Here is a 25,483-nt window from a genome sequence, read left to right on the forward strand (position 1 = left end):
ATGTTCTGCTCATCACACCCCACATGTAAAGACAAACACACACAAATACTCTGATATCTCATGAAAATTTGATGCCCACAGTTTTCCATTTCAAATGCTACTCTTGTTAAAATACCTCAAATAAATAACAGCAGCCCATGGTGCAGTGAGAAGACAGGAGAGAAGGAAGTCTGCATGCTCAGCTCTGCCGCTGGACAGCCACAGTTCACATGGAAGCTTTCCCACTATTTAACACATGACCTTTGAGGGCTTGCTACTCAGCTTCAGTTCAGTTTCCCCATATGTAACATGGGGGAGATAAACATGAGATAATGTATGAAATCACTTAGCAGATCCAGACATAAAATCAGTGCCAATTTACTCAGTGTGGTTGTCATTGTCACTACTATTTCTGGTTTTATTCCACATTCTATTATTATCAGAACCCCACATTTCCTATTTCACCTAATCTTTTCAAATGTTAAAGTGTTTTTTGGATGTAGAAACTGAGACAAAGGAAGTTGCCCATTTTTCTAGGCATATGGTGTCAGAGCCAGGGCCAAGGATTGGTTTTCCTAGGATCTTTCTCTAGGAAGGGCCCCACAGACCTGCTTAAGGTGCCACTGGGGATTGGGACTGGGTTCAGAGCTCAGCCCAGGACCCTAGGAACCACCCTGTGGCCCCATCTTTGCAGTGCCTGGCAGGGTGCTTCCATCATGAACCCAGGAGCCCAAATGCAAAGCATCCCCAGCTGAGGTTAGTGGCCACACACATGGAGTCATTTCTAAAATGTATCAAATGCCTTTGGGAGGCAGGTCAGGCAGATAGAGACCTTCAGGCTTCCAGAGAAGGAAATTGGAATGTGAAAGGTTGAGCAACTAACCTAAGATAACACAATTGATTGCCAAAGAAACAGGCTTGGCCCTAGTTCCTCTGGCTCAGGTTTCGGCTCAGTTCAGTCCCTCAGTCATGTCCAGCTCTTTGCAACCCTATGGACTGCAGCACGCCAGGCCTCCCTGTCCATCACCAACTCCCAGAGTTTACTCAAACTCACGTCCAATGAGTCGGTGATGCCATCCAACCATCTCATCCTCTGTTGTCCCCTTCTCCTCCTGCCTTCAATCTTTCCCAGCATCAGGGTCTTTTCCAATGAGTCAGTTCTTCACATCAGGTGGCCAAAGTATTGGAGTTTCAGCTTCAGCATCAGTCCTTCCAATGACTATTCAGGAATGATTTCACATTTCAGGACCATGCTATTGGAACAGTGGCTCTCAACCCTACTATGCACTGGAATAACCTGGTGACCCTGTAAAAATACCTAATGCCAGGGCCCTGCCCCAGCTCAGTGAGTCAGCGTCTGGGGGGTTCTTTCGTGCAGCCATGGCTGAAAACTTTGCATTAGATGATGATGCCTCACCTTCATCAGAGTAGCACCCCCAATAGGCATTTCAGCCCCCTCAACCAGCAAGTTATGGCGCTGCTCAGCTTTGGCCTCAGCATAAAATAACACTGGGCCAATCAGCTCAACACTGACACAAAAAAAAGTGGGGAAGATTTTCTCATTTCTCTGACTTGAAAATAAACCTATATATATCTCCTGCCCTAAATTAAAACATTTGTCAGGATCAACTAAAGCTTGATTAGGGCTTTTATGTATCAGGAAAAGAATTGTCAAGTTATAAAAGCAACACATTGTTTATAGCAGGTAACCTAAAAATCACAGAAAAGTAGAAAAAATATATGTCACCTAAAATTCTAATAATTGGAGGTATTTTCTGACAACAGTTGGCATATTTCACGAAATCTTATTTTTATTTCTATGTATATATAGAGTATTCTTACATTTTTCAATCTATTTTTATAATACCTGTGATACTATTATGTTTCTCTTAAATAGCATTACATGTATCCAGGTCATTTCTCTATGTGATAAAATATTCTTTACAAATATGAATTACATGACAGTCCTGAGGCTTTATTATACTTCATTTAACTGGCTCCCTTTTGTTAGACATTTAGATTGTATCCTTTTAAATGCAACTGAAATAATGTTGTAATAGTCATTATTGCAATATATAATAAGCATTCTTGTATATACCTGTATGGATAGTTCTGATTATTTCCTGACCAGAAGCTGAATTATTGAGTTAAAGAATATATTGTGTTGGCCAAAAAGTTCATTTGGATTTTCCCATAAGATGTTATGGAAAAAAACCAAACAAACTTTTTGGTCAACCCAATAAATATTAGAAAGGCTGTTGATATAAATTACAAAATTGCCCTTCATGAAAATTGCACTAGTTTCTGTCTTACCCACTAAGTAAAACTCACCAGTGCTAGCCTATGATGAAGTAGTTTATTAATAGTTGGATAACAGAACTGATTAGTCATCAAGGGTTAATTGCAGTTTTATAAAAGAAAGAAAACCACTCTCAGCACAACCACCAAGAAGCCTCACGGTGACTAACACCTTTCATTAGTTTTCCCTCCTGTCACTGTCCAGCAGCCCGAGATGGAGCTGCGGGGTGAGGCTCAGCTTTGCCCAGACATTCGGGGACTCGAGATCCTTCCATCATTTGTCACTGCCATTTTCAACCATGGAACAGAAAGTTGGACTAGAGGGTTGAACACAGAAGGGTTTTATTAGCTAGACCAGCAAGCCACATATTCACAGTTTTCTGGTGAGAATTTGATCTCAGTGTTCCATCTGACCATGAGAGAAGCAGCGATATGACTTAAGCTATGTCTCTAAGAGCAAGGATACAAGGTTAGGTGAACACATAGCAAAGGCTCTACCACATGGTATTGTGAGGGTCACTTGTGCTCCCTCCAACCCCACCTTTCTTGACCCTATCTCTCCATTCCTGGTGTGAGCAATGTCCTTTCCTGGCCTCTCTTAGAAACTCCTCTCCCCCTACACACCCGCTCCTCCTGTGAGACCCTTTCTTCCTGGCATCAGCCCTCTCACTGCCTCTGAGTTTCATTTGAATATGATGTGCCACTTGCAGTGCCAGCTACTTTCATACAGGGCTTTCCAATACAGAGGGGCCAACCAGTCCAGAAATCGCCAAGTGATGGGGGCAGAGGTACTAGCCTAGTAGAGAGTCCTAGGATGGTCCCTCAGCCTGCTGGACAAGAAAGGGATGCTCACATGTCCAGAGATGCCCAGAAAACCTCTCAGAGGGACCAAGGTTGTCTAAAGTAGAGAGGAGGTGGGAATCCCATTCCCACCTGCCTGTTGGCTAAGCTACAAACACTCTTACATCTGTTCCAGCCTGCTGTTGGAGCAGAGCCCAGGGGAGCTCTGGGCAAGTGTGACTCGTGTCCTAGGAGTTTAGGGTACAGGAAAGGTGTACCTGGCTCTGACTTTTGCCCAGATGATCTGAAGGCAAGAGGCTAATGGGGGCTGCCTCTGAGTGGGGAGCAGTGAGGAGAGACGAGCATCAGGGGGAAGGGCTGCCCTACTACAATTTAGCAGAACATCAGTGTTTTTATTCTTATTCTTGGGAACCAAACGGACATCCAGAAATGGTTGAGACTGGAGCCAAGTGGGCTGAGTGCCAGGAAGAGGGACTCCAGTAGGAGAAGCAGATTGGCAAGGGGCAGGGATAAGTAACCAAGGGCAGGTGCCAAGATCAGGAAAGGTGTCATGAAAATCATGAAAGGAATCATGAAAAGCATGGCTTAGAGAAGTAATGGAGAGATGGTGGTGGTGGTGGTTTTGTTGCTAAGTCGCGTCTGATTCTTGTGACCACATGGACTGTAGCCTGCCAGGCTCCTCTGTCCATGAGATTATCTAGGCAAGAATACTGGAGTGAGTTGCCATTTTCTTCTCCAAATGGAGAGGTAAGAGCCAACAAAGTTGGCTGGAAGTGGTGTGAATGTCCCTGCTGTCCAGGTTGGGACTGTGTCATGTATCAGATCAACTTCTGTGTAAAGATCGTAACAGGCCCTTTCTTACTGAGGGCATGGAGATTGAAGGGACAGTGGGGGGAGAAGGGCTGAAAACATTTTTTAACCAGGGCCCATACCCAGTTTCATGGCTACAGGTGGTCCCTGCAAAGCCTCTCCAAAAACTAGCCAATGCACCCATGAAGGAACCCATATGTAGACCCACATGACAGAGGACACTGGACATCCCTGGGAAAATGACAAAGTCCACTGCCTCTTTAAAGAGACTCCACTTCTCTCCTTCTTATCTGCCTTCCCTGCCCCTGACCAACACTGGAGCTGGGAGGAGTTTGGGGGAGGAGGCAGTGGGACAAGAAAAGTCCTTTCCCCACTGGTGGCCAACGAGCCACAGACAAGGCTGAGTGGGGAAGATCTTTTAATGAATGACACTCTGGTATTTGATTTGGACAGAACCTTTCTGGACTATTTTAATATCTGACAGTGGCCAGAAGACTTTAAGATATGCCAGACATGTGGGCAAGGAAAAGGAGGGGGGCTGCCAGGGAGAGCACTGAAGGACAGCAAAAGAGGAGCTGAATTCTGAGTGTATCATGTCACTGATGTTCCTCATGTCATTGAGGAACCAGCTATCCCTGATGGGGGTGGTGACTCCAGGGATCCAGCTAACAGAGAGCGGGGGAGGGAGGCCAAGAGATGCTGTAAACCTCCCATGAGGTCTGGCCTTTCATTCTTCTTTTACCTCTTCACCACAACCTCTCCTGATACCAAATGAAGCTAAAGGGGAGAAATCTTTCTGTATCTTCCTGACAGTTATCTATAGAAACTATAGGAAATCAGTTAGGCAATAGTATGGGAGACAAGAACTGGTTAGTAAAATTCCTATAAGCAGGCCTTGGGTATTTCATCAATGTAAAGACCAAGCAGTCACCTGAATTTTGGCCTTGACCAATACTGCCACACTTGGCAACTGACCATTCTCCTTCTGTCCATCTTTTGGTTGCATCTTGAAGAACGGTAATGCTTTCGTGAAAACAGTATCTGACACTACTCTGTTATGTTGTCATGGTCATGAGGCAGTGTAGTAGTCCTTATAATAACCAACAGCCATTGAACATCTGTTCTGGGCAGATGGTTTATACACATTTCCTCATTGTATCAATTAAGATGCTTTCAGTTACAAGGAATGGGAAATACAGAGCAAACTGATATTGAATGGTTAAAAATCAAAATTATAAAGGGAATGTGGGGTTCTTGTAACTAAAAGTGGCTAAAGCTAAGACAGACAGCTTTTGATAAAGTGTGATCAAGGTCCCGGCTTCTTTTCTCTACAATTTTTCAGATCTGCCACCTTATATGTATCAATTTCATCTTAGCAAACATGGCTGCAGCAGCTCCAAGCCTCCCATTATATACTGCAACTTCTTGAAAGAGATGGGAGTCTCTTCTTGCTAGCTGCTAAAAGAGGGAGACAGTTCTTTCCTAGACTACTTATAACAGCTCCAGAATCACTGGCCTGACTCAAGTCACTTTCCTGACAGAAGCCCCATGGCCAGGAGAATGGTCTGCAATACTGGACGTGGACCTGGGTTCTGAACCAAACACTGTGGCGGGGGGTGTTTCATGAACCCCTTTGGCTTAAACCAACTCAGAGCCCATGCCTTGAAGTGGGATTTGGTGTTGATTCCTCCCACTTATACCTCCATAAGCAAGGTGTGTACGGGATGTGCAAAAATCAATCCTAACCCAGCACCCCTGTCATGATACAGCTAAGGAAATCAAGCCTTTAAGAGGTTAAATTACTTTTCCAGCATCATCCAGAGGTATGGCTTCACTCCAAGTCTATCTGAATCCAGGGCCCATGCCCTTCTTGCTGTATCTGCTCATTTGCCCAATACTTACAGAACATGTGCATCATACTTGACTTCTGTGATTCTTTGTAGTACAGTGTGAGTTCTCTGGGTATTGGTCAAAGAACAGCTCTTCCCCTCCCAATGGTTGTTATATTGTGATTAGAGGATATCATGGCTGGGGCCCAGTTGATTTTTTTTTTTTTAAGCAGAAAAGGAAGTTTTAGTAGGGAAGAGAAAGTCCCATCTGTTGTCTGTGTATGGGGAAAAGGTATTTATTCATTGCTTTGGAAATTCAGGGAACTGTGTCTAGAGCTGGAAAATCGACCTGCCCCCTCCTCTCAGCAGCCAGAGGAGAGGCAGCTCTCCTTAACTGCACACAGAAATGAAGGTGGGCGCTGTGGTTACTGCTGTCAAGCCTGATGAAATAAAATAAGAGCCCAGAACTCTGGGAGGATCCAGCTGTGTTAAAGGCACGTAGAGTGGCCGATGTGATTGTCAGAGAGAGTCCTTGGCACTCCCAGAAGTCTATGTACAAAAAAGAGAGAGCTTGTGAACATATGTAATTTTATCCAGGCGCTAATGCAGTAAATGTGGGTATTTAAGGCCCAGATGGCTTCTCGGCAGAAGTTTCTTGTGGGCTTTCTGGAATCTACCTCTTCCATTTCAGAGAGCTCCACACGTGTGTTCTAGATCAGCTGGAAAAGAAAAGGCTAGAACGCCCATTTCTTTGTTTTCTGGGATTGTGCGAAGTGATGAACCGGGAAGACGCCTCCAGGGCTGATGGGCTTGGGGATTCCGGCGCCGCTCACACCCTCCTTCTGCTTTTCAGAGATGAACCGGCATCACTACGCGCTGTACGTGCACAACTGCCGCCTCGTCTTTCTCTTGCGCAAGGACTTTGACCAGGCAGACACCTTCCGCCCCGCGGAGTTCCACTGGAAGCTGGACCAGGTATGGGGCTCCCCTCGCGCCTGCCCCCCCCCCACCCCCACCCCTCTGCCGGGATGGTTGATGTGGTCCAGGGATGATGGCAATGGGTAGGTATCTCACGGTTCTGGTCACTTGCTGATTTGGAGGAAAATCAACTCTGGGAGCGGAGAAGGCGAAGGCACCCCACTCCAGTCCTCTTGCCTGGAAAATCCCATGGACGGAGGAGCCTGGTGGGCTGCAGTCCATGGGGTCGCTAGGAGTTGGACACGACTGAGTGACCTCACTTTCACTTTTCACTTTCATGCATTGGAGAAGGAAATGGCAACCCACTCCAGTGTTCTTGCCTGAAGAATCCCAGGGACGGGGGAGCCTGGTGGGCTGCCGTCTGTGGGGTCGCACAGAGTCGGACACGACTGAAGCGACTTAGCAGCAGCAGCAGCAGCAACTCTGGGAGACACACAACATCTTGAAGTCAGGATGGAAACCGCCGCCTTAAAGACCAGTAGGAAGTGGGGAGGACCACCCTTCCCGGCTGGGACCTTCAACCATCAGTGGACTTGCCAGTGTGCATCTTGTCGGCTTGCTCCCTGTGGAGCTCCTGGAAGCTGATCCTCTTGATCTCCAGGCCCGGTTTCTGATCTTTGTTAGCACATCTTTTTGTCATAAATGCTCTGTGTCTCCTCTTTGATGCTCTCCTTTGGGTGATGGTGCAGCCTTGCCTTTAGTGACACAGGTTGAGAGCAGGGACCTGAGGACTTTGAAGTCATCAGTGACACAGTGCTCTGTGAGCAGTGCATGTTCTCTTCTGAAGCAGGAAAATCTCTGACTCCTGACTTGTGATCACAAGGGCCGCTGTGTCGTACTTGTCAATGACAAATCAAGTGTCTGGTTGGAATGAGATGCTTTGAAGTGTCTGTTTCTGAGGGCTGTGCAGTGATGAGATTGTGGAGGTGGCATTTCTCTGGGTGGCCGTGTTGCTGAAGAAGTATCAGTGCAGCAAACCTAGAGTTGCCCTCTGCTTAGATTGGGCGGGGGAGGGGGGGGTTGTAAATTTTTGTTCAGTGGTTTTATATTGTCAAGAGGGAGCGTGGTGGTCAGCAGAGAAGAGGGTCATAGCATGGGTGCTGCTTAATGAAGCAGATGAAATGATGCTCATTCTACTACATCTCTTGTTTGCTTTCTTTCTGCCCAACCCATATTCTGAGAGCTTCTGGGGCCCTCAACCTTCTTTTCTCCCTCCAGGTGGATGCCACCTGCCTCAGCGTGCTTGGAACAGAATGTTTCATAATCCTTTCCCTTCTCTTTCCTTATTACCTGTGTCTACCACTCCCCACTCCCTTTACTGCTGAAGCCCCAGGCACCCAGTGGGGCTGATCTCAAGAGTGTGTCACTGGAAAGCATGCCAGAAGGAACTCATTTCCACCGAGATGAGAATGATTGCTACCACTCTTCCTCTATATGCACTGACATATGCTCTTTAGGAGAGAGATTCATTAATCTCAGGGAATGTCTCAATGGTGGGACATCAGGCAGTGTGACAAGGTCAAGGATGCCAGGCTGATGGGAAAGATGTTTGAGGGAGCCCTGGGGCAACTGCCTAATCCATTCTCAATAAATCCCATCCTGCTGGACCCTGGGGTTTTGGAAATATGGCATCTGGATTAATATATGTTCTTCTGAATGAGGAATTCTGGGTCTTACAGAAATTACACTATCTTAACATTGCTTATCTGATTTCCCAGCAACCTCTTGGCTACCTTCTAAAATGCCATATGATTTTTATGGGATGTTTTTATAAATACATAATATGAATTGAGGTGTATTAGAATAAATTCCGTATTGTGAGGGGTTTTAATAAAAACATTTCTAACTGGCTGAGATCATTATAGATGCCCTTCAGTATTTCCTAAGATGGGATTGAAAAGCACTGTTATAGGCAAATGAAAGTCATAGGCTTTGGAATTTAAACTAGGTGCGGAAGGAATTCTGGCGAGAATACTGGAGCGAGTAGTCCCTTCTCCAGGGGATCTTCCCGACTCAGGGATCAGACCCAGGTCTCCTGCATTGCAGGTGGATTCCTTATCATCTGAGCCAAGGGGAGCCCTAAAGTGAATCTAGGAATTCTGAAATCTGTTCCCAAACTGATGACTTTAAGGAGGAGCTGAGAGCCACTGAATATCTTCCAAACTTCTCTGGTCTCATTTACTACCATTCATGTGTGCCTGCTCTGTGCCAGGTACTCTGTGTGCATAGCTCATTCTCTTCTCTCCCCAAGTCCTGCTGGGTGGATAATATGGGGCAGGAGACCATGATCCAGCAACTTGGCCAAGGTCACACAATAAACATGGCTAGGACCTGCTTTTTCCGTATGCTCTAGTGCTCTTTGGTGAGCATGCTCATTAAAATGCAAAATGTTTACATTTTTAAATTTCAAATAATTTTTATCTGGAGATTGGAATTATGCAAAATGTTTATCCTGATGAAACCCTATGAAACTGTCAAATCTTCACTTTGCTCAAGCTCTGTCTTCCTTGTCTTAGTCAGCTTGGGTTTCCATAACCAAATACCATAGCCTGGCTGGCCTGAACAACAGAGATTTATTTCTCAACAGTTCTTGAGGCTGGAAAGTCCAAGATCAAGGTGCTAGCCAGTTCCGTTCCCCCATGAGGACCCTCTTCCTAGCTGCAGACAGCAGCCTTCTCACTGTGTTCTCACATGGTAGAGAGAGCTTGGGTACCTTTCCTTCTCCTTATCAGGCAGGAACCCTATTGGACTAGAGTCCTACCCTTATGACCTCATTTAACCTTCATTACTCCGAATGAAAGTTAGACCCTTTCTCCCAATACAGCCATGTTTGGGGTTAGAGCTTCAACATATGAATTTGCAGGGACGCAGTTCAGCTTATGGAGCTTCCATGGTGGCTCAGTGGTAAAGAATCCACCTGCCAATGCAGGAAACGTGATTTCAATCCCTGGGTTGGGAATATCCTCTGCAGAAGGAAATGGCAACCTATTCCAGTATACTTGCTTGGAGAATCCAATGGACAGAGGAGCCTGGTGGGCTCCAGTCCATGGGGTTGCAAAAGAGTCAGACACAACTTAGTGACTAAACAAAAACAACAAACAACAATTTAGCTATAGCATTCTTCTACTAAAGAAATTAACATAAAAAAATGTAAAGCCTGCCTGTTGATTATCAGAAGCCCCAGCTTACTTGAACAGTTGCCCACACCCTGAGAGGAGCTATGGTAGGTGGGAATAGGGAACCTCCACCATACTCATACTAGCAATCCAGTGGTATATACAGACCAGCCCAGATTCCTCTGTCCACTATTTAGCTCTCTAGCTTCTTTCTGTAGACAGAAACATATCCAAAGTTTCTTGGATATAAATCATTTGATGCCAAACTGTGTATATCTGATAAAGTACCTCCCTCAGGGAGCCATTCTGGGTCACCTCTTGTATAGCTTGCCTCTTCCCAGTGCTCTCCAGACTCCATGCAGAATCCATCCCAATACTTACTCTATCTTAGTTACCCATTTATTTGTCCTGCCTTTTTTCCCACTTTGTGCTGAGATCCTGGAGGGCAGGTCTGTGTCCTACTCTCTCCAAATTCTCAGTACAGATTGTAGCCCTGAGCACACAGTTGGTGTCCAGTAAATGTTTGCATAAAAATGAATGGATGTTGAGATCAAAAGAAAGGAGAGACAAAATGAGAGAGGAAGAGAGGGAAGTAGAGAAGAAAAATCAAGATCTTTTAAAACCTCCTGGTGATTAATTGATCTTTTGATCCATTTTTATGGAACATTTTAAAATTCTAAAATTTTGCCCTTTTTTACTCTCTGGATCTCAAAGGTTCAGCTTTGATCTTGATAAATTTACTATTTCAAAGATCTCACTGATTTTACCCCCAGTGGTTCTGTAACTGTTATAAAACTTTCTGGCCTTGAGTGGAAAAGGCTCAAGCCAGTCTAATGTGCTGTGTATATTCAAATTGCTGGCCCACCTTAGGGGTTCTAAAAGCATAACAAATGTCCTACTGCCTGATGAGACCTCATTTATTCTGAGCATAAACTTTGTGCCAAACTCTTTGTTAGGTACCAGAGATCAGCTGAAATAAAGCCTCTACTCTCTGGAAGTATCCATGACAATGGGGCAGACAAACACATAAACAGACAGTGTACAATCCTATGTGATATGTGAAGAAGGCAGAGAACCAGGTAGGGGGAGTCTGTGGAGACAAGTCTGAAGGATCCTGACATGTCCCTGGGTATAAGGGCCTGGGAAAGCTTCTGGGAGGGATGGAAGGGTTCAGAGGAGGTAGAGCCAGGTAGCCAAGCCAGGAGGGAATGAGAAGGAGGGTTATCTTCAGGGGACTGTAAGCTTTCTGTGTGTCAGGGCACAAGGACACGGTGGAAGGGGAAGACGTTGACAGTGTTATTGAACCTGGACTTGGGTCCATTCGTCCAACTGACACAGGTTATGGTGAAAGAAAGTACAGCATTTATTCTAAGGCTCCAAGCAACAAGAATGGGCAGCTCATGCTCAAAAAACTGTGAACTCCCCATGGCTTTCAGGGAAGAGTATTTTAAAGGTGGTGTGAGGGAGCGGGCCTCAGAGTACATGATCAGCTCATGCATAGTTCTAATTGATTGGCATCAAGGTGAAGTTTTAAGCATTACCAATCTGGTTTCAACCTGTCTGGAGTCTCTCTGCTTTTAGTCAGCAACTTTCATCTGATGAGCGTCTGTAACCTGTAAAACAACTTAGGAATGTGTGTCAGACCTTTATCTGTATTTTTCAGGGACCGGGGAGTTTGGTGACACTGCTTTGTGGATGCCTTATTGTCTAAATTGTTACCAGTTTGTTAGTTCAACAACTAGTCTTTGTTTCACAATTCCTAATCATTAACCCTTCAAAGCCACTCTAATGTATTGTGTGGACTTCCCTGGTGGCTCAGTAGTAAAGAATTCACCTGCCAATGCAGGAGATGGGTTCAGTCCCTGGGTCAGGAAGATCCCCTGGAGAATACTCCAGTATTCTTGCCTGGCAAATCTCATGAACAGAGGAGCCTGGTGGGTTACAGTCCATGGGGTTGCAAAAGAGCTGGACAGGACTTAGCAACTAAACAACGATAGCCATGTATTATGTGCATTCAAATTTCTGGCCCATCTTAGGGATTCTTTTAAGACTGAGAGGTGACCTGGGAGACTAAAATAAAATAGTTTTACTTCCAAAGACATGGACATAGGGATTTGAGTACGGTTTCAACAGGTGTTAGGACCCAGTTTGGAGGAGCAGGTGAGAATTAAGCATCAAGAAGCTTTTTATAGCATGATATTGAGTAATTTATCCCCAAAGAATGGGCCACAATCAAAGCATTTTGTTATTCAAAAGAATAACATAATTTGGGGGATACAACTGCAAGGAATGCTAGTATGACATTCATAAAATATCACATTCAAGCAAATGTAACTCAGGCCAGGTCATTCACTTCCTTTCTCTGCAGCCAGGAGACTAAGCATGTGACAGATGCTGCTTGTGGGCATGGAAACAAGGGCATGATAGGTGGGCTGGCTTCTACATAGCTCTTCAAGTGTGTGCCCAGGGAGTGTGGTAGTTGTCACAGAGGAGCTACATGCTTCCAAAAAGCCCATCCCTTCCCCCTGCACCTCAGAAGGCCTTTGCCAGGGTATATAGGCTGCCAGGTAAATCCATTACCAGGCAACCCCAAGAAGTGCCCCAACTATCCAGTGTACTTCTTGAAAATGAATCCACGAAGAGGAGACTGTCATTTTAATGGGATTTTTACTTATGATCTGCTAATGCAAATCCCTCAAGCCTGCACTTAGTCATGTGCAAACCCAGACAAGAGCAGAGGAGAAGGCCAGTTGCCAGGTCACATGGGAAAGGTTTATTAATTTACAGCCCTCCCAGTTTTCGTGTTATTTGGATATGGTTGACTCAGCATCACAAATTCTAATGATCTTCCCTTTGGACTTACTGGTGCTTGGAGGGAGACAGCACATTCACTTATTGGAAGACACAGCTTGAGTGGCAGCCTTAATGGACCAATAAGAGGATAGGTACCCCAGGCTCAGACAAGGGAAAAAAAATGCATCTCTGAAAAATCGCAAGGAAGTGAAATCCATTCTGTTTGACCTCACCTTCTCTGTGCCAGAAATTGCAACAAGCACTGGGGGAGAGAAGAAAGACACAAAGGATCCTGCCTTAGGAGCCCACAGCCCTGCCTAGATTATGCTCAGTTTTAGAGACCTGAGGATTATTCTCCTGCAAGAGTCCCAAACTCTAATAGTCATGGAGAGAAGAAGAAGTCGAAGTGAGTGCAGATGCCTGGCTGGGTGACTGTGGGTCCTCATTCAGACTCAGCTACCACATAGATCCAGGCCACACAAGAATCCAAGCCTGATGCTGCACTTCCAGTCATTCACAAATGGGGAGTCAGATTGCCATAGCAAACCTTCCAAATTGAGTATTTTCTCATTTAAAAATGTATCATCAAACCAGATGTTCCCATGGTATACTTTATAATCTGGTCACTGATAAAAACAAACAAAAGATCAGTCACCAAAAAACCCACTGTCATTTGGACACAGGAAAAACCACACCATGACTGTTGGAGAAGTTTGATCTTCGTCAATAAGGCCCATTTGTCCTTTCTGAGCACCTTCTGTCCTAGTCCCATGCCCCACCCTCCATGAAGAATGCTGGATTCCCAGTGTCAAGTCGGGGGGGGGGGGGAGCATGTTGTGTCCCCAGTGGCCCCCTCACCACACCCAGGAAGAAGGAGCAGATGTGAGTGGGGCAGAGTCCCTTAGATCCAGGTAGTCTTCTTTCCTCTCACATAAAGGAAAGAATAAGTTACAGGCCCAAGTTCCTCTGGAAAAAAATGACAGAGCCAGGATTTGAGTCAAATACTCACATTTGTCAGACCATCGTCTTTGTCCATTAAGTCCATTCTACTTGCTTAGAAATCCAAAGCTCCTGGGAGAGGAGAAATCTTTAATTCTTGGTGAGGAAAGTGTGTTTGAATGATGTAGAATGAGTTTACTCGCATCTGCTCTTTCAGCCACACTGGAAGTCAAATGAGTTAGTTCAATCATTATTATAGCCAAGTGCCAAGGAGTTAATTGGAAAATGGTCAATCCAGTCCAGACCAGTTGTCTTAATGAGCAAAATAATTGGGCATTGTCAGTGCTCTAAATTCCACAATTAAAGACTGATTCTTGGGTGCATTGGCCATGCTTCCTCTGATGCAGTGACATACCCCACTCAACAACCCCCCCCGCCTCCGCCAGCACACTGGCCTTTGGTGAGACCTGCTTCCCTTTAGGAACATGTGTCCTAATCAGATGGAGAGGAAGAATGTCCAGAACCTCTTTTGTCTCTCCTTTAGGCAGAATCCCAATTGACTTCCCTTAAGATGCCAACTTGCAGGGTTGTTCAGAATGGATAAGGAGATGGGGAGAGTCACAAACACAGTGATTCTTATTTCTTTATTTTTCTGTAATACATAAGTTCCCTTTATAAGTCCTTACTTTTTTTCAATGTCCCTCTTCCTGCCTCTTCTCATCTCTAAGAACTTCTAGAGACATTTGGGGAGGGGGGCATCTGTGATTTTTTGGTGTTGGCAGAGAACGGTCCTCAGACGCCCTCGGTCCTCTTGGGTCAGGACTGTGCAGTGACCGCATCTCCTGCTCTCTGGAAAGTGACTGCCGACATGGTTATCCCAATCGTTCTGTTTTCTTTAGAGATGGTACCAACATCCTGGAAATCCATCCTTTCAACCCATTTCCTGAGCCATGTTCTCTCCCCCTCGAAGCTCCTTTCCTGGCAGCCTTTCATCCTGCCCATCTCTGCTGCACTGGTTACCTCCATCACACAACACCTCACCCGGGCTCCTCAGGGCCCCCAGTGAGCCACCTATGGTGCATGTTTTGTCCCCATTGGCCCCCTCACCACACCCAGGAAGAAGGGGCAGCTGTGAGTGGGGCAGGGTCTCTTAGACTCAAGTGGCCTTCTTTCCTCCCACATAAAGGAGAGAACACATCACAGGCCCAAGTTCCTCTGGAAAAAAATGACAGAGCCAGGATTTGAGTCAAATACTCACATTTGTCAGACCAACACCTTTGCCCATTAAGTCCATTCTACTTGCTTAGAAATCCAAAGCTCCTAGGAAAGGAGAAATCTTTTATTCTTGGTGAAGTAAGTGTGCCTACCTGTGGTAGACAAAATAATGGCTCCAAAGGTGTCCACCTCCTAATCCCTGAAATCTGAATATTTTACCTTTCATGGCTAAAGGTCTTTATAGACATAATTAAAGATCCTGAGCTAGGGAGATTATCTTGGGTTAGTCAAGTGGATCCAATGTAACCACAAGGATTCTTACAGGAGGGAGGCAGAAGGGTTAGAGAGGATGTGACAGGAAGAAGAGGTCAGAGTGACGTGAGCCAAGGAATGCACCCACTTCTATAAGCTGGTGGTTAAAAAAACAAAAACAAAAACAAAAACAGATTGTCTCTTATAGTCTCCAGAAGGCACCTTGATTGAAGTGCAGACAGACTCACTTCAGATTTTTTTTTTTACCTCCAAAGCTGTAATATAATAAATCTGTGTTGTTTTAACAGAAAAGCTGAGGTTATTTTTTTATAGCAGCAATGGGAAACACATACATTGTTCATGGGCCTTTGGGAGATCACCTCCCATCTTCCCACACTTTACTGAGGTGACCCTGGGCCCAGCTTTCCAGGCAGGTTCAGAGACTCTTCTGTACCCCAGTGTGGGGCCTCTGTCCAGGGTCTCTATAGAACCCCTCCCCTTGGAGGCATGGACCTAGGAGGGAGGGATAAAGAGCCACTGCCTTTAACATCCCCCATTCACTGCCTGCTGTTCACCAAGCCTGCTTCCTCACAAGCCTCTGAATTAGGATCCCCAAGGGACAGATTGGGCCTTTCCTTCTGCCCTAAGCCATATTTTTCCTCTAGCCTAAGGTGCCGGTCACCTCACCAGCCATGATCAGTGGGAAAGGTACCTCTCTGCCTTTAAGGAAGAAGCATGAGTCCTTTATGCTTGGTTCTGAAAAATGCTAACACAAACTTAGAAAATCCTCCTTTTCTTGACAGAGCCTCACTTGGAACCTTAAGAATGACAGAGTTGATACATGAATGAGATCCTCTAGATAATACCTGTCATTCCCCTGAAGAACAGAAACCTCCTCCACTGGAAGGTCTCTACTGGAGTTCACACCTCACCCCGCTGTGCTCTCAGCTTGGTGCCACAGGGCTTGCTTCCAGGGGAGAGAAGCCTGCTGGCTCCAAGGGACCACAGCCCAGAAGCAGCAGTCATACTGCCCTGGGAGCACCCCTACTGCCCTGGGAGCACCCCTCACTCAGAGGGCGTGGGAGCAGCCAGGCGTGAAGATGGGGAGCATTTCTTAGTGGCCTCTTTCACTCTTCTCAGGAGTCCCAGTGATAGCCAACCCTCTACCCCACCAGCCACAGCCATGACCTTGTCCGTGCCCCCTGTCTTATTCTCTGTAAACTTCTTCTTTCTTCCTCCCTGGAATCAGCTCCCAAATGAACTCTCTGCTCTGATTTGGCCAGCTAGCATGCACAGGTAGAGTTTTGATCTACAGTGGGCCGTTAGCAAACAGCCACTGCTATTATTATTGGAAAGAAAGGGACTTCTGCAGAGTTTCAGAGGCAGAACCATGACTAAAAGGGGAAAATTACCAAGAGACCAAAATGAAGTGAGCCAAAGGAAGGAAAGGAAGGTTAGCAAGGTGGAGATGAAGGCTGTCAGGACTGTGAGTGGAAATGATCACAAGCCTAACCTGCAGTATGATCTGATGATGAATAGGTAATTCCATCCGTTGTACTGGGGACATAGTCTCCACAAACCTGCTGAGGGTCCCCTTAGCCTTGCTCATCAGTACATCCTGAGTCATGGCTTAAAGAGGGGGTTTTGCAAGGCTTTCTTGGTTTTCCATTATTGCTCAAAGGATTTTCTTTAATTTTCTTCTGAAGAGCCTGTGCTAAAGGAGAATCCAGACTCTTGGTGAATTAAGAGCTTCAGGAATGTAATTCTGTTACCAAACCAAACTTGGGTCCATTTGTCTGCATGCAGTGAAGCCAATTTACTGACACTGGGTTGTGGTGAAAGAAAGTGCAGCATTCACTGCAGGGTGCCAAGCAAGGAGTCCAGGCAGCTTGTGCCTAAGAGACCTGGATTCCCCGATGGCTTTCAAAGAAACGTTTTCAAAGCCAAGGTGATGGAAAGGGGTTATGAGGTGCTTGATCAGCTTTTGGACATTTTCTGATTAGTTGGTGGTGAGGTAATTGGGAGTCAATATCACTGGGCTCCTAGTGTCAACTTGTCTGGGGTCCATGTGCTTATGGGCAGCATACAGTTAACTTCTTCCTCCTAGTGGAGGTTTCACTACCTGAAAACATCTCAAGGGATATTTCTCACAATATTATCTATGGCTCTTGAGGAGGGTCTAAAGGTCCTTGACTTTGTTTAATGGCTAAACTATTATTTTGTCTTGCTTGACTGTTTTCCTTCCTTTCTTCATTTTCTCATGTCTCTGATTAATTTTATTCTTTGGAACTCAGGGAACGCCTAAGAGGCAAAAGTTTTTCTTCAGATAAGAGGCAAACAAATTACTTGAGGGAGGTGGGGAGGGGGAAGTTTGTTCCAGAAAGGTCTCATAGGGTCCTGCTCAGTTATAATTCTCTTCTCTGCTGTGATCTCACCTGGCTTCTCCCACTCTTTTATTCCATCCTGAAGTAGAAGGCTATACCACTGGTAAATTTAAACAAATCAAAGATGCTAATTATCCTATACCTTCTCCCTCTGCTGGCAGACGTGTCTCCTCTCTGGCCTCTTTTCCCCAGATGAGCATCTGCTCAGTAATTCCTTTCGCTCCTGTGAAATCATTATTTGTGTCTTAGCCTGTACCTCTGGGGGCAACAAATACATTTTCTGTTCAGTAGACATCCTGTAATACATATTTAAAATCAGTCTCATTTTACTGTTAAAAAGACAAAAACAATGTCAACATAATTACAAATGCTTAGTAAATCAAATTACCATTTCAGTAATAAGATGCTCAGGCCTTGGGGTGGTCCCAGTGGAAGCAGCTTTGACTCAGTCACCACACTGACTGTGACTTGCTCCTATCTTTCTAGACTGCTTTGGGGATTAGGTACCAGGGGGAGGGCAGGGAGACTCCTCCTTGCCATCAAACCCAAGCATCTCTCTGTGTCACGTCCACAGTATAGGAAACAAGAAATTGGCATAATTGAAACCTAATATAAAATGGCACATTCTAATGCTAACACCCTCATTTAGGAGACACAAGGCAGAGAGAGGCACTGATGACCACGAAATTGCTGTATAGTTAGAAAGAGAATTGGATTGAACATTATTTCTATTCTTACTTTGCTTCAGACACTTTCTTTTTTTATTCTAACAAAACTCTTGCAATTTAGGCAAAACACCCAGGTTAAGGATGAAGAATAGGAGACATAATAGGGTGCTTTCCACATCTCTTATCTAATAAATGTGCTCAGCCACTTCAGTCATGTCCAGCTCTTTGCAATCCCATGGGCTGCAGCCCACCAGGCTCCTCTGTCCATGGAGTTCTCCAGGCAACAATACTGTAGTGGATTGCCATTCCCTCCTCTAATAAATGGAAGAACCTTGAATATGACCTTAACACACATGTGCCAAGAGGGTAAAATGCACTGTTATTGACTTGGGGGGATTTACAACCTGCTGAATACACAGCATGAGAAGAATGAATCAATATCTTGCTGATACCTAAGTGTTTAGAACAGGGCATGGATGTCCAGCAAGAAACAGATTCCAAGATCAGCTTATCAAGAATCATGTTTTAGCATCTTTTGCAGTAAAGATCAGCTTTCTCCTGAGGTACAGGGGTAAGAGGGCTGTTCATCCAATAAAACAAGAAAAGCCAGTGAAGCTGACTTCTCAGGGAAGATCACTCCTCCAGGGACGTCCTGCAATGCAATAACCCTGGAGGTCCTAGGCAGTGAGATTAATTTCCCCTACCTTCCCTGCTTCCTCCCATTCTCCTATGAGTCATCTGTTTCCATCCTTAATGTCTAAACATGCAAATATTGCTGCACTTTCTGCTCATTAGTTTAGCTAAAGGAAGTGCCCTTTAATTATGCTTTTAAATAATGAACCTCCTCCATCACCTTGACAATTAGTGCATATTTAGAAGGAAGCAAGGCCTCATTATGAAACAGCTATTGCACCCCTTGGTTACTAGGAAGAAGGTACTGTTCTTGAGACAACAGAAATAGGAATCAAAAGACAAATAAGCCTTGTGATTGCATTAACTTCTTGTAACCCTTATGTGCAAGAATGGCAAACAGCCAATGTGTGAGGGAAAGAAGGAAAACTGGCGTTTTTTGAGAAGCTGTTATGTGCCAATCCCTAAATACATTGATTTGCATACATTAAGGCTAATCTGCTCAGTTACTTTTGAAGCTATTTCTTAATTCAGTTTTTCAGATGCTGAAAATGAGGCTCTGAAAGATTAAGCAATTTGCCTAAGGTATTGGACCAAGTCTACTATTCTACAAAAGAACATGGGTTATTTTCCATTATGTGTTTATCCTGTTGAGAACTATTTATATAGTTTGGTATAATGGAGTATCTGCCAAGTTTTCACCATATTTCTCCATCCATTGATCTCAGCAGACACTCACAGGAATAATTTGTTTCCATAAAATTCCAAGGTAAAGACAGTTTGGACAATACTATGTTTACACCTATCTGCATAGCTTTTAAAAATAAAACAGAATTTGTCGTGGCAAAGCAAGTTATTTCCACTATCTTACTGACCAATTACTTGTTCATCTTTTAAGACCGTCTTTCAAGACTCAAGGATCACATCCTTTATAAGACTTTTCTGTAATTCTCTTCCCATAAAGAATTAGCCTTAACTCTATGAGGGCTCCAGAATTTTATCACACCATTTTTCACACTTCATTACATGTCTTTGTTTGTTGGTTCATTTCTCCCACTGTGCTGGGATATCATGTCTTATTCACCTTTTTAACCTTTAACACAGCATCTAACACAAATATGTGTCCAAAATATGCTTCTTAAATTTAAAAAGATGAGTCCTTATCTGAATGTCATAATTTGATTTTCTACACCATGATTCCCAAACACTGGTCCATAGACTTACAAGTACCAGTTGGGCTATATAAGTATTATCTGAGGAACATTGAAAAAAAGCTTCCAAAAGCAAAACAAAACAAAACCAAGATGTCCTTTAACAGGTGAATGAATAAATAGCCTATTGTATATCCATACATGGAATGCTTTTCAGCAATAAAAAGGAACAACATATTGACTTACACAGCATAGATTAATTTCAAAAACATTTTGCTAAGTGATAAAAACTAGACAACAAAGACTAGATAGTCCATGAATTCATTTACATGAAATGTCCACAAAACACAGTTTTAAGATGGAAAATGTTATAGCTCAATGGTTGCTTGGGACTCAAAGTCAGAGGAGGAGTAAACTACAAATGAGCACAGTCATTTTTAGGTGACAGAAATGTTCTAAAACTAGATTGTGATGGTTGTTGCACAACTTTATAAATTTATTTAAAATTATTGAATTGCACAATTACAATGAGTGAATTGAATGATGTATAAGATAGCTTTTATCTATGAAGCTATTTAATAAAATTATTAAAAGTAAGAATTTTAAAAAGTGAAGAAGAATGAAAAGAAGGAAGGAAGGAACTAAGAAAGCAAAACCACAGTTCCTTGAGCTTGAGGTGTCATATGATGAAGTTCATCAATTCAAGAATTCCTGGAAATTTAGGGAGTTAACACCAGAAAGGCTTTGGTGACTCAAATGGTAAGAATCCACCTGCTGTGCAGGAGACTCAGGTTCAATCCCTGGGTCTGGAAGATTCCCTGGAAAAGAGTATGGCTACCCACTCCAGTATTCTTGCTTGGAGAATCCCAACAGAGGAGCCTGGGGGGTTCCAGTCCATAGAGTCACAAAGAGTCAGACATAACAGAGTGACTAAGCATACATACAGCATACATAACACCAGAAAGGAGGAATATATAGGAAGAGATCTCAAACTCTGAAGGCAAACTTACTTCAGATCCTTGACTTACCCCTGGACTGTGGACACATAGAGGAGATTTTGGAAACCCAGTGAAAAGAGATAGCACAAAAGATGAAAATACTGATCAGAGATTTTAGTTACTGTCTATTTCAAATGAGACAAATTTTAGAATTCCTCCGAGTTATAAGGGCTAAATAAACACTTAGAGTTTTCCAATAAAAATGACAGAATAAACATATATTAGAAGTGAAGTTCACATGTCAGGATTATGGGACTTGTTCAAGATTAAGCGTAAACCTAAACACTAATACCCTTATATAGTATAAAATCAAAGTCTACAGGTGCAAAGTGATCTTTAAATAATTTAATAAAAATCAACAGTCTCAGAGAAAGATAACAAGAATCCAGAGTTTCTACTATGTAAAATTCACAGTCCCAAGTATGAGATACAAATTATTAGACATGTGAGGAAACAGGAAAAAATGTGACCTAAGGTTCAGAGTTGAAAAAGACCCTGATGCTGGGAAAGATTGAAAAAGACCCTGATGCTGGGAAAGTGGAAGAAGAAGGGGACAGAGGATGAGATGGTTGGATGGCATCACTGACTCAATGGACATGAGTCTGAGCAGGCTCTGGGAGTGGTGATGGACAGGGAAGCCTGGCGTGCCCCACTCCATGAGGTCGCAAAGAGTCAGACATGACTGGGTGACTGAACTGACTGAAGGTTCAGAGTAAAATCATTCAGAAGAAACAGTTCCTGAGATGACACAGATATTGGAATTTTCAGAAAGCAAGTTTAAAGCAGCTATTTTAAATTGTTTTAAAGTAAGTATTGTCACAATGAATGGATAGGGAATATCAGCAGGGAAATGGGAACTATGCATACATGTAAAATCTAAAGTGGAAAATACGATATCTAAAATGAAAGGAAGGATTTAGTGGCAGATTGGAGATAGAAGAGTCAGTAAACTGGAAGAGAGATCAAAAGCAGTGGTACAATATGAAGAGAGAAGGAGAGAGGAGATAGATTTTTTAAAAATCTAGAGTCAGTGAGGGGTAAGGGCGAGAGAAGAAAAAAGGAATAAAGAACAGAGAAAAGTCTCAAAAGGACCAAAGGACAAAAATAAGTGAATGGAGCATAAAAGAATTAACTGAAAACATAATGGTTGAAAAGTTTTCCAAACTTGGTACAAAACATCATTTTTAAATTTAAATAAGATAAGCATGCTCCAAACTGAATAAATACAAAGAAGACCACACCTAAACACATTCTCCTAAACAAGTTGAAAACCCAAAATAAAGAGAAAATTTTGAAAGCATTGAGAAAGAGAAAAAAAAAAAAAATTGTTTTTTCATGTGGGAGAACAATAATATGAATTACAGCTGACATTTCACTAGAAATGATGGAAACCAGAAGACGATGGGATGACAAAGTCTTCAAGATAGAAAGGCAGCGGTATCAGATGGAAAAACAAATCTATAGGAAGGAAGGAAGAGAACTGGAAATGGTAATATGTGAGTGAACCTAAAAGACTATCTTTACTTCTCTCCTAACTTCTTTAAATAATGACTTTTACTGCAACAGTTACAAGTGTGCTCTGGGCATAAAATGTACATAGATTTAAAATACATAAATGCAGTAGACCAAATGATGAGTGTGGGAAATGGAGTTATACTGTTGCACGCTTCTTACATTTTATGTAAAGTACTTTAATGTTAGCTCTAAGTATACTATGATAAGCTAACGATGCATGTGAAAGAAGGCCTACTTTAGAGACCATGAAATTAAAGGGATGCTCAGGAAAAAAAAAAAAAACAAGCTCAGGATGTTGTAGATTTCTTGAAACAGACAAAATTGGGTGATGGTGGTGACAATGGGAAAGAACAATTGATGTGCATGGGTCACAAAAGGAGTGAAAAAATTGAGCCTGGGATTTTTAAATAATGCTTAAAAAGAGTGCTCACAGATTGGTATGAATGATGAAGGAGGGCCTGATTTTTACCTCCCAATCTTTAATTGGAATTGGGCACAATATTTAAGAATGTATGGTTGTCTGTTTGCCATGAAACAGAGTTGTCATGTTTTAGAGGGCCTAGCGAGAAAATTCTGAGGTTTGGGTTTCAGAAAGTAAGCAAGAGAAGCAACAGGTGTAAGTTTAAGGGATTTAGAAAATGACCTGGAAGTGTAGGAATAGAAAGAAAGGTGGAATTTGCTGCTCTTTTGGCTGCAAGCAGTTGTGTCAACCTTATCCCTTTCATGTATCAGTCATGGGGTTTTTTCCCCTATATTTTGATGCATTGACATTTGGGGGCTTTGTGAACCCATGAAGGAAATGTCCCTCTCAGAGCTAGTTTATTTCTGGAGATAGTAAATGACTTGTATGCCAGCACTTCTCTGTTATGAAAGGTGTGCCGAGTTCCTACCCCACCTGCCTCCTTTGATTGGACTTCTGCAGACCAGGACACTATACACCTGCCCTAAAGCATTCCAGAACCAAGTACTGGACAACTGGGGACCACACTTATAGCCTAGAGCCCATTGGAATTATTCAGCTTATTTCTCCTCTCACCCCCTCTGCCTCCTGAGCAACTCTAGCGCTTCCCTGTGTAGCCCTTCATGGTGTGCCACGTCTCCTGTTTCTAGGGATCTATGAGTATAAGAACTTCTCTAATAGGTGTATCTTACCATACCTGATTAAAACGAACCTTAGGTTCCGTTTACACCCATGGCTGATTCATGTCAATGTATGGCAAAAACTACCACAGTATTATAAAGTAATTAGCCTCCAGTTAAAATAAATAAATTAATTAAAAGTTCTATTTCCAGTTTTTTAAGAAATCTCCACACTGTTCTCCATAGCGGCTGTACTAGTTTGCATTCCCACCAACAGTGTAAGAGGGTTCCCTTTTCTCCACACCCTCTCCAGCATTTATTGCTTGTAGACTTTTGGATAGCAGCCATCCTCACTGGCCTGTAATGGTACCTCGTTGTGGTTTTGACTTGCATTTCTCTGATAATGAGTGATGTTGAGCATCTTTTCATGTGTTTGTTAGCCATCTGTATGTCTTCTTTGGAGAAATGTCTATTTAGTTCTTTGACCCATTTTTTGATTGGGTCATTTATTTTTCTGGAATTGAAGTAAAACAAAAACTGTGTACCATAGAGGCCTTGAGGACTGTGTGTGTCATCTGATAATCAGCATACCTGAGATGGAGTAAGTATCCTTCTTTCCCTTTTAAAACGTAGGTATCACTCTGTGTTTAAATAAAGAATAAGTGAAGAGGGCTACAAGAGTAATGATTTTAGCCATAAATTAGAGGTTAAAGGGGGAAATTATAAACAGTATTTATGAATTAAGGTATTCACAAAGGTCTCAGAAATAATCCCTCGTTTACATCAGGAGTCTCCCATATTTACTTGGCATTTCCTTAAATCCTCATCTCTCACCTCCAGACCTTGTGGCCATTTTGTCTTCAAAAGCCAAAATAGCCTCTATGAACAGTTCCATGGAGGCTCTGCAGTCAATTTCCTTATAATCTTCTAGGCTAAATAAAGGTACAAACATGTTATGACCCTCCCTCATCTTTATCAGAAGGGATAAATTATTCTTCCTAAAAACACTGTCCTGATTTCATTGTCCAAGACGAAAACAGGACAGTGCTGGAGCCGCCCCGGTGCTTGACCCTATGGATTCATTGTCTTCTTCTCTTTAGTGTGTAGGTGGCAACTTCCCATGTGCTCATGGGGAAGAGAACTCTTTCCTATCCCAATACGAAATCTGCCTTTGTGACATTACATGAAATGTTAGACACCAAGTACCCCTTATCATTCTATTTAGGTTTCCCAGGAAACAGCTTTGTATCAGCTTTGTAATGTGGTCTGCTTCTAGTAAAAGGGTCACATACCCTTCCATCAAACAACCTTCTCAAAAGGTTTCATTACCATCACAAATATAAGGGGACAATGAGTCTTTGGCTATGTGGGCACAAAGCAAAGAGAAACTCTTATAACTATTATTTGAACTCAAGTAAAAAGTGAGCCCATAATTGGTGTGTACATGAGAATTGAGATATGAATGACTTAAAGATATTATTCACTTATTTTTGTATCTGCAAACATATGAATAAAATGAGCCTCACAAGCCAAGAGTGAAAAATATACCTTCAGGTTTATTCCAGAATACTAAAAATATCCCTCTGCCATACCCAGCCAAAATATGTCACATTGGAAACTAAAAATAAAATAAGGAAGGAAAGATTCTTTCATGGGCTGAGTGCAAAGCTTGACTGTCTATACTTGGCCCAATGAAGTTAGGATTATTCAATCACTCATTTATAACAAATTTCAATTGAGATTAAATTTCCAAATGAACATACAAAATATTTCAGGGATAAATGCTCATGAAGGAGCAGTGGAAAGCAGGCAGGCTTTGGAGTCTGTCAGACTTGAGTTTGTGGTTGGGCTCTGCTCTTATTAGCTGTGTGATCTGGATGAGGCACTTCGCCACTCTGAGCCTTGGTTTCCTCATCTGTGAAATGAGGTTAGTTGTAAACACCTCAAGGTTGTTTGTGAAGATTAAATGATATAATGACTATAAAGGAAGGTCAATGAAGGAGTGGCAGCAGATTATTCAGATCCATGTAAGTGCGGTATAGGGCCA

General features: G+C 43.1%; 1 protein-coding gene across 1 annotated transcript in view; it reads left to right on the forward strand.

The window, feature by feature from the left end:
- The window catches only part of CLSTN2 (calsyntenin 2), a 728,679-nt gene that overhangs the window by 624,046 nt on the left and 79,150 nt on the right, over window positions 1-25,483 (forward strand). Inside the window, exon 10 of the mRNA XM_061168062.1 lies at window positions 6,571-6,692. Coding sequence (XP_061024045.1) covers window positions 6,571-6,692 — 122 coding nt within the window. The remainder of the gene's footprint in view (window positions 1-6,570; window positions 6,693-25,483) is intronic.

Source organism: Dama dama, chromosome 19 (assembly GCF_033118175.1).
Source record: "Dama dama isolate Ldn47 chromosome 19, ASM3311817v1, whole genome shotgun sequence".
NCBI lineage: Eukaryota > Metazoa > Chordata > Mammalia > Artiodactyla > Cervidae > Dama > Dama dama.